Source organism: Megalops cyprinoides, chromosome 21 (assembly GCF_013368585.1).
Source record: "Megalops cyprinoides isolate fMegCyp1 chromosome 21, fMegCyp1.pri, whole genome shotgun sequence".
NCBI lineage: Eukaryota > Metazoa > Chordata > Actinopteri > Elopiformes > Megalopidae > Megalops > Megalops cyprinoides.
Window position 1 is genome coordinate 9,837,782 of NC_050603.1, and position 9,761 is coordinate 9,847,542.

Below are 9,761 nucleotides of genomic sequence, written 5' to 3' on the forward strand. Positions count from 1 at the left end.
CGCTTAACTGGATGCGATGTGTTCATAAAAAAAGAATGAGAGATATAATGCGTATAGTAATCCAGGCATTTGTTTTGCTGTGTGTGTAACTGACAGAAGTTAACCCTGTTGGATGATCTGTGTAACATTGACTCTGTTGTTTAAATGATAGTGTTTGTTGTGAAAATGGTGAGATCGCTGCTCTGTGTCAGCGCATCCTTGTTCTTTTTTGCCCTTCTTGTTTGTATTTTGAATAGTATTTTATGTTTGTTACAATGAGGGCAGCTAAAACGTTGTTCTGAAAATACGAATCCGAGTGGGTGAGTGCTCATGGCAGTACAGTTGGCAGTGATAGCGTTGAGAGTTTTTGTGAACCAATGCGAAATGAACGTGAAGCAGATATCACTCAGGAATTCTAAATCTCACTCCAGATCTGGACATCTGACATTTATACACATTCATGTCTCAAGATTGAACATCTTCCCTTATCATAGAATGAATTACACAAAGTAGCTGCTAACAATTACTCTTGGAAACCCCCTGGTTCTGTGTGTACACTCTTTTGACATTATTGAACAGATTACCAGTTTGTATTGTTACAAAAGTACTGGTTCATGCTGCATGTTAAAAGCCTCATTCTCAACAGGGTGAATACAGTGTATTGCAGCAAACCTGGTTACTTAAAATCAGAGGTCAAAACGTAAAGACAGTAGTGGTTGACTTCCACCAGAGGGCGATATGGAATGCAGCCTCATAAGAATTGCACACTGACGGGCAATATATTCCATGGTTTAAGAAATACAGGCCCCTTCTATTATAATTAGTGGTGTCTTCCTCACCATTACCAGTGCTATCCTGTCTGAATGGCTGCACAGCTTTCTGATGTCTCATCTCTGTTGCTAGGTAGATTTTTGTACCAGGAGAGGAATCCAATTAATAGTCCCATGGGCTGATCCCAAGGACCACCCCAAAAAAATGTGTGAGATGCACTATAATGTGGTGGAAGCACAGTACTACAGCTGTCGTAATTAGATTGCTGTAGACGAACTTTCAGTCTGGGAGACACGTCACGTTTTAACCGGGTCTAGTCTGTGGTCAGTCAGGTGACGCAGGCAACATCCGCTAGACTGTCAAAAGCAGTTATCAGAAGCGCTGCGTGTGAGCTGGGTTTTCTATTAGTCCCTGCTGCTAATTGCTTCATTTGCTCAGTGATGGCTCAGTCTTTGTATATACTTCATTACATTTCAAGATGATACACTGCCATGTAACATGTTATTATAGTATTTAGGCAAAGGGAGGCTGTCTGCGCTTACAGCTAATTAACTGATTTAATTACTTTTGGAATTAAAGCCAGCAGACAGTCACTCTGTTGGTAGCTTTTCAGATTTTTTTTTTTTTGGCTCAGTCAGTGTCGTGGCAGATCCTGTGTACATGCACAAACACCAGCACTATTTATGAAACTGATGCTCAAGATACTGCGCATCATGTGAGTGCAATAATAATGGAGTTTTAGACTCTTGGTTGTGTAATAGGTTTAAGCTGAAGTGTACACTGACTGAGTTTGCAGTTTTTCTATTAGCATTTGCTTTTAATGGGTCAAAGGTCATTGCTTGTAAAGGAGGTCAACTCAGTTCCTGACTGACTGGCAGCTCTAACACCTGCAGCCCTCTTCCCTCTGGTATAGTGGTATGTCCCAGTAGGATAGGATTGCCCATATGAGTTCATACACCTTTTTGTACCAGTCCAATTTAGACCAAAGATTGTGTCATATTCTATTTTTTTTTTCCCCAGCAAGGCAAATGTGAGAGGATTCCTGTGTGTTTGGGTACTGAGAGGCTTTTGAAGTGGTGCACCGTGAACTTTTTACTGCTGTGAATACAGTTAAGAGATTTATATGGAGCCTGGTACTGACATGTACAGTTGTGTTGAAAGACTGTTTATACTCTTGGGTTAACCCCAGCTATTAACTTGTATTGTGCTGCTCTTCGCTGTAAATTAAATGCAAGCTGAATTTTGTCACACAGCCTTGCCATTTCTTATCTGAAAAAGGTGATGATACTTTATACATGACGCAGAATGCTTCAGTGCTTATTACTTCATTGACAACATTATTCGTTGTTGTAGCTTTAGTAATTATCAGACGTTCTTTATGTTTTGGATAGTCTTTAAGTACTGCGGCTTCCAGGGCTTGTCATACTGTATTGCAGATATCATAGATCATATCATACGTAACATGCTGATTTCCTAAATTTTGAATGGGTACAATTTTACAGACATACATCTGACATTGTACAACCCCAGACTTGTATATACAAGCAGCATTCCTATCCCATTTAACCATCAAGTTCACATTCATTCGATCATTGTCTACTGTGGTACAATCGCCCTAGCAATTATCTATCTATGGAACAAGCTAGTATACAAATTTCCTATGTTAGCCACTGTACTTACACTGTGGATTTGGTTAGATTTGATAATACATTCTGCTGGAAAATGATTGCAACTCATGGAGTCAGTCTAGCAACTACCGAAAATAATGGGTGTGCAAACAAATATGGCCATGTGTGTCTGTCAGTATGCATGTTGGAAATGTGTGATGCTCACGCAATCCATGAGGTCTCAAATCGGAGTGAACACCGGAGCAAAATTTTACCTCCTCAATGTGGGGACAGAGTGCCAGCCCAGTGCTTGTAATGGGCCATGATTTGTTATGATTCAACTCTCTCTGATTATCTGGTTTTCTGTGTATCTGCCTGAACCTGTGTGTTTATGTGTGTGTGTAATGGGAAGGGAGAGGGTGGGGTGGGAGGGATCACTGACACATTTAAGGCAGTGGGAAATCTGATGTGCTGACAGCTGTGTATGCAATCGCATAACACTGAAGCGGCCTCTTGAGGTCCAGCTCTGCGCTGCAGGAAATTGTCCTTCCAACTTCTGTGACAAAAATGAGAAAGACATTTCACGTGACGGCAAACTCTCTTCAACTGCAAACTCCACAAAGCACTGCATCGCAGGGCAGGGCGGAGGAAAGCCTGTTTTTCCTCAGGGGTGCAGTTACTGTGCCACCTTAGCATGGCCGTCACATGCCCAAGCAAGCCTGACTGAGAAAGGGAGCCTGGCATTCTGAGTCACCAGAGAGGAAAACAGGGAAAGGAAGGGAGGAGAGGGTGCGTATGTCCCTGAGTTTGTCGAAAAACAAATTAGAAAAAAAACAGACATGATTACATCCAGGAAGCAGGCATCAGTGAGCACTATGTATACATCACTGGCAGAAAATTCCTGCAGATGTGGAAATGGAGAACTGTAGTAGCAAGTCGGACAGCAATGGTAAACTTAGGATTGATGGTAAGTCCAAGAACAGTGGTAAATTTAAGTGGTAGAAAATCTTTGGTGTTTACCTTACATTACGTTTATTCATTAAGCAAAGTGACTTAAAAGTGAAGCAGAGTACAAAAAAGCCATATAAGGAGTCAACATTATTAGAAGCACAGCATGAAGAAGTTTCAATAGCTGACCAGACAGGGTACAAGTTAGCTGGTAGAAAAAAGACTGCATGAAACCATAGATTGAATTTGTGTGTGTGTGTGTGTGTGTGTGTGTGTATGGTTTCTTGTCATTTTTTGAAATGCACATTTAATATTTTAAAACTCAACCCTGAGGTCTTGAATCAGTCACAGCTCCAGGGTTTGAGGGCAGTGTGACTGGTATGGGAATGTCTCCTCACGGCCGAGGTTACCACCGTCACGGGCATATGCTGACAGAAACATTACTGAATAATCCAGGCCCAGGAAATGATGCAACACAGGTGAAAGTGAGCAGAAAATGAGCTCAGACTGACATGTTGCCGTTTTCTTGCCAGTCTGCGGAGTACGATGTCATGGCAGCACCTGGAGTTTTGTGAGCCTTTTTTGAATTCCATCCGCATGAATGCCCACTCACACCCCGCAGGCACAAGTTACAGGTGTGTCCTGTCACGCAGCTCCTTGTGTGCTCAGAAAGAGGGATACCAAAAGGAGCCGTCCTTATTTCACTTAAGTGTGTCTGCTTCAGCTTTCAACTGCTCAGCTTTTTTCTCATAATTTCTACAACAGCACAGCGCATGCAAGTCTGAGATAAAACTGTCAGGTTAAGTTACAAACCACTCTTCATGCTCCTGATACAACTGGAGCCTGGTTTTAGAAAAAGAGTACAATCACACTTTATTAGTATTTCATTCACATATTACCTGTGCCAATGGCACTCAATGGCAGCTCTATGCTGAGGCTGAGAGCACCTGAGAGGGTATAACCGACTAACTGTCACACCCTTGTGATGAAGTGTTGTGCCAGGGAGTGGCAGGTTACCACACCCCACACACAGTGAAAACTTGATATGCAACAGCTTGCTCTGGGGGAGGGGAGGAAATTTATAAATGAACTGTCCAGGTGTGAAAAAGTCAGTCGCACACATTATTACATCTATTGTAAAATATATTTAATGTGTATTTATGTGCACATTTACAAACAAGCTTCAGTGGGTGGATAAAATACATACAATAAGTATGCATGAGAAATCTGATATATCAGCAACACAGAATTTGACACAATAGTAGAGTTCATACTTAATCTTCTTGTTTTGAAAAATCCATTAGCACATAAAATGGAATATTGAAAAAATTACCTATTTGCACAACTGTGGAAGCAGAATTATTGCAGACAGATGCCCTTTCACAGAACAGAAACAGAAAATTACATGATAAACTTTGGTTATGTCTCTGAAGAGGTGCATTTTCAATGTGTTTCCAATACATTGGCACCGCCAGATTCTGTGTGCAAAAAGTCTGACAAACAGTTCTTCCGTGTAAAGGACAGTGGTAGCATATCAAGTAGCGGAAACCTTTGGCTTTCTTTCTGTCTGAACAGAATGTATGGGATATGAGCTGTCCAGCATGTCAACTGCATAGGACACACCCACACACCTCTTTACAAGACAGCATTCTTTATACACTATATATTTACAATATATCCTTGATTGTCATTTGTGTCCATTGATTCCAAACTAATGAAAACATATAGTGGATTCCTGCTCCACAGAAGCTATGCCACAAGGGCACACTCGTGTCCTAGGCATGTTCCCATTTCACTCTCCTTCACATGCGTGTGCGAGATGTGTCACAGGAGGCCACGTTCATCACTGTTCTTCAGTAGCATTTACGTGTGATGCAGCCTCGGGCCCCACCTTCACCACAAGGCAAACAGCTCAAACTATGCAATACTGGGGGTTTTTGTCATAAATGATCCAGGGAGAGCAGTGGCAAAAAGAGAACAAAAATGGCCAATGCTAAGTTTTCCCTATTACTATTCTAACAATATAGTCATTATTAAAATGGTAATAATTTGGTAACTTGTTTTAGCCAAAAAACTGGCAGCCATTGAAAGGATTATAACCCCCACTTACTGCCTGCCCGAGAAAGAGGCCCCCATCAATGGCCACTAGATGGCAAAAAGGCACTGATGTGGTGAACCAGGTTACTGTCTGTTCCCTTCTGAAACCCACCTTCCTAACTCAAACTAATAATTATAAACCAATAAGACAACCCAGCTTATCCCATCAACACACCCAAGACACAGGGACCCCGTGAACATTTCAATCAGCCAGGGCTGATTAAGTTAAGTTTGTAACTGTTCAGAGGGTATGACTAATAAAAAGACAGTCCAGGTGTCCCAGGTGAGAGAGCAGTATGAACAGAATGATACACTGGAAACCACACCCATCACCAGCACCACAGTCATCCAGGCTTGAGTGTGTAATGCCCTTGAACACAAAGGGAACTACATGATTGTCTCCTCTCTATGCTGCCGCTCCAAACACCCCCCCACCACCACCCCACCGACCTGCCAGTCAACAGGTCACGGTGCTTGGCTGCTGCTTGCTCACAAAGTCTGAAATGAAGTCAAACTCATTGTGCCCCAGGGAGAGCTCGGGCAGCTCCTGCACACGGTCCAGGCCCAGCTCCTTGACCAGCGAGCTCAACAGCTCCTCGTCAATCAAGTCCGTGTCCAATGGCACTCAATGGCAGCTCTATGCTGAGGCTGAGAGCACCTGAGAGGGTATAACCGACTAAGAGCACCTGAGAGGGTATAACCGACTAACTGTCACACCCTTGTGATGAAGTGTTGTGCCAGGGAGTGGCAGGTTACCACACCCCACACACAGTGAAAACTTGATATGCAACAGCTTGCTCTGGGGGAGGGGAGGAAATTTATAAATGAACTGTCCAGGTGTGAAAAAGTCAGTCGCACACATTATTACATCTATTGTAAAATATATTTAATGTGTATTTATGTGCACATTTACAAACAAGCTTCAGTGGGTGGATAAAATACATACAATAAGTATGCATGAGAAATCTGATATATCAGCAACACAGAATTTGACACAATAGTAGAGTTCATACTTAATCTTCTTGTTTTGAAAAATCCATTAGCACATAAAATGGAATATTGAAAAAATTACCTATTTGCACAACTGTGGAAGCAGAATTATTGCAGACAGATGCCCTTTCACAGAACAGAAACAGAAAATTACATGATAAACTTTGGTTATGTCTCTGAAGAGGTGCATTTTCAATGTGTTTCCAATACATTGGCACCGCCAGATTCTGTGTGCAAAAAGTCTGACAAACAGTTCTTCCGTGTAAAGGACAGTGGTAGCATATCAAGTAGCGGAAACCTTTGGCTTTCTTTCTGTCTGAACAGAATGTATGGGATATGAGCTGTCCAGCATGTCAACTGCATAGGACACACCCACACACCTCTTTACAAGACAGCATTCTTTATACACTATATATTTACAATATATCCTTGATTGTCATTTGTGTCCATTGATTCCAAACTAATGAAAACATATAGTGGATTCCTGCTCCACAGAAGCTATGCCACAAGGGCACACTCGTGTCCTAGGCATGTTCCCATTTCACTCTCCTTCACATGCGTGTGCGAGATGTGTCACAGGAGGCCACGTTCATCACTGTTCTTCAGTAGCATTTACGTGTGATGCAGCCTCGGGCCCCACCTTCACCACAAGGCAAACAGCTCAAACTATGCAATACTGGGGGTTTTTGTCATAAATGATCCAGGGAGAGCAGTGGCAAAAAGAGAACAAAAATGGCCAATGCTAAGTTTTCCCTATTACTATTCTAACAATATAGTCATTATTAAAATGGTAATAATTTGGTAACTTGTTTTAGCCAAAAAACTGGCAGCCATTGAAAGGATTATAACCCCCACTTACTGCCTGCCCGAGAAAGAGGCCCCCATCAATGGCCACTAGATGGCAAAAAGGCACTGATGTGGTGAACCAGGTTACTGTCTGTTCCCTTCTGAAACCCACCTTCCTAACTCAAACTAATAATTATAAACCAATAAGACAACCCAGCTTATCCCATCAACACACCCAAGACACAGGGACCCCGTGAACATTTCAATCAGCCAGGGCTGATTAAGTTAAGTTTGTAACTGTTCAGAGGGTATGACTAATAAAAAGACAGTCCAGGTGTCCCAGGTGAGAGAGCAGTATGAACAGAATGATACACTGGAAACCACACCCATCACCAGCACCACAGTCATCCAGGCTTGAGTGTGTAATGCCCTTGAACACAAAGGGAACTACATGATTGTCTCCTCTCTATGCTGCCGCTCCAAACACCCCCCCACCACCACCCCACCGACCTGCCAGTCAACAGGTCACGGTGCTTGGCTGCTGCTTGCTCACAAAGTCTGAAATGAAGTCAAACTCATTGTGCCCCAGGGAGAGCTCGGGCAGCTCCTGCACACGGTCCAGGCCCAGCTCCTTGACCAGCGAGCTCAACAGCTCCTCGTCAATCAAGTCCGTGTCCATAATGCTCAGGCCCAGCGTCGGTCCAGTGACATGCTGTGTGCCGACCCACTGCGAACTCGCCCTGTAGGGGGCGCCGTTGCCCGCCAGGTTCCCGTTCAGAGGCAGCGCCGGGTGTCTGTGGTACTGGGTGTTGAGTTTCTGTAGGTGCATGCTGGCCATAAGCTGTTGGGAGGTGTGTCCGCCTGGCAGGTATTGCTGTTGATGTGGGTGAGCGCGACTCTGTGGATGCTGGCTTTGGCCGCTGTACACCATGTTGCCTGGCGTCTGGTGAGGGTGACCCATCTGTCTGTTTAAGCCTGTCGCCATGCCAGGATGAGGCCTCAGAGGAACCTCTGGAGGTCCTATCCCATAATGCCTCTGGTCGTTGGGCAGGCTGTGGCCTCCAGGCATCAGGGTATTCATGCCGGTTCTGTACCCACGCGGGCCACTGCCTGCAGGACTGGGGACCATGGGCAACATCAGCTGATCTGCCATAACCTCTTTTGTGATTCACTGTGAAGAAAAACTGAGATCAATCCTCTGCTCTGTGTAAAATTACTTCTGCTTCCTCACATCAGAGCAATAACAGTTAAACCTTGAACCTTCAACCTCCGCCACAGAAAAACATGTTCATGCCAACCAGCATACAAACAAAAAACAGATCAATTCTTATTACTTTTACTATTATTGCTAGACGGCAACCATTGTTTCATCTCTATCCCCCAGCCAGCAAATTCTACAACAGCCATGGATTCTATTCAGAGCATTAATCCGTCAGCACAATTGCCTCCCGATATCCGCTGTCTCAGATGTTGACTAAATTGTGCCTTTCCTAATAAAACTATACTTACACACCAGCTCGTCCTCGAAATGCCTACACATTCTGCCTGTCTGCTCAAGCGTAATGAAACATTTCCAAGAACGGCGAACAGTAAATTCAGTCGATACACCTGTTCAATCCAGTTAAATATAAAGGTGAACAGAGGTAACCCAGTAAACAGTTTATGCGCTCCAACGGTTGTCCAATCCCGCCAAATGCAGATTATCTCTCAACGAATAATTGAGAGATTATGGTCACCGCACTATATATCCTACAACAGATCAGCGTCATCCCAGCGAGATACTGGGATTCATATCAAATCAGATTTTACAAGGAATGAGCTGGGTATTCCTTGGTGCTATTTGATAGCCACAACAAATTAACAGGGTGGCCTGGAGCGGGGCTCTCACCAGCAGTACACACACTTATTAATCCATTTTAACGCGTAAACCATGATTGCACACAAATATGAAACTGGGTCAAGTTCGTTTGCTGACCTAAACACTAGATCTGCATGTCACGATGCAATGACAAACCGTGTGGGCACATATTCTCCAAAATATATACATACCAGCAGCTGGGAGATCTTGTATCAAAGTTCGGTGACTTTAATGCTGCTCTTATTTCTTCGTTCACTGTGCACAGCGATGGTCCTAAAAATCACAAACCATGCATTCCAGTGGTTTAAGGTTCATATCATTCCTGCAACAGGACAGCGTCTATCACTTCAGGTCTTGGAGCAGCGTCTACTCTCTGTATCAAGTTGAGGCATTATATATCCTGCCTGTGCGAGGGGGAGGGGGGTGGAGCTGCTATCCCTGCGCAACCCCCTGCGCAGTACGGGGGGATGTCACTATTTTGGAGCAAGCAGCAGCAGTATCCCATTAGTTTAACAGTTCTTTAAAAATTATTTATTTTCCTATATATTTCTGCTCTGTTTGGGAGAGTAAAAGATTCTGAATTGTTAATACAGATTTAATACATACAGACTAACCGTGTACTTTATCTACGCTTATTTTTAGAGGACACGTTTTGCCTTATCATCCAAAGGGAATGAATTTATTTGTAAAATTGTTCGTACAATAAGTATGGTGAAGATTCCCAT

General features: G+C 43.4%; 1 protein-coding gene across 3 annotated transcripts; it reads right to left on the reverse strand.

The window, feature by feature from the left end:
* Positions 1-4,376: 4,376 nt before the first annotated feature.
* LOC118769158 (cbp/p300-interacting transactivator 3-like) lies at positions 4,377-9,390 on the reverse strand. 3 transcript variants are annotated; one of them, XM_036516184.1, is made up of 3 exons: positions 9,228-9,390; positions 7,816-8,349; positions 4,377-5,979 (listed from the first exon to the last, which is right to left on the reverse strand). In XM_036516184.1, the coding sequence occupies exons 2-3, from the start codon at positions 8,329-8,331 to the stop codon at positions 5,860-5,862; spliced, it is 636 nt and encodes a 211-aa protein (XP_036372077.1). In that variant the 5' UTR covers positions 8,332-8,349; positions 9,228-9,390; the 3' UTR covers positions 4,377-5,859. The 3 variants fall into 3 exon arrangements, with proteins under 3 accessions (XP_036372077.1, XP_036372078.1, XP_036372075.1); XM_036516185.1 differs by lacking the exon at positions 4,377-5,979 and having other exon boundaries at positions 6,213-8,296; XM_036516182.1 differs by lacking the exon at positions 4,377-5,979 and having other exon boundaries at positions 6,216-8,349.
* Between the last annotated feature and the right edge of the window lie 371 nt (positions 9,391-9,761).

Bases quoted from the DNA above. Each gene is read 5' to 3' on its own strand.
- LOC118769158 (XM_036516184.1), bottom strand. From the start codon at position 8,331: ATGGCAGATCAGCTGATGTTGCCCATGGTCCCCAGTCCTGCAGGCAGT. The intron at 5,980-7,815 runs GTCAAGGAGCTG...TTGAGCTCGCTG, and splicing joins AGGAGCTGTTGAGCTCGCTG to GTCAAGGAGCTGGGCCTGGA.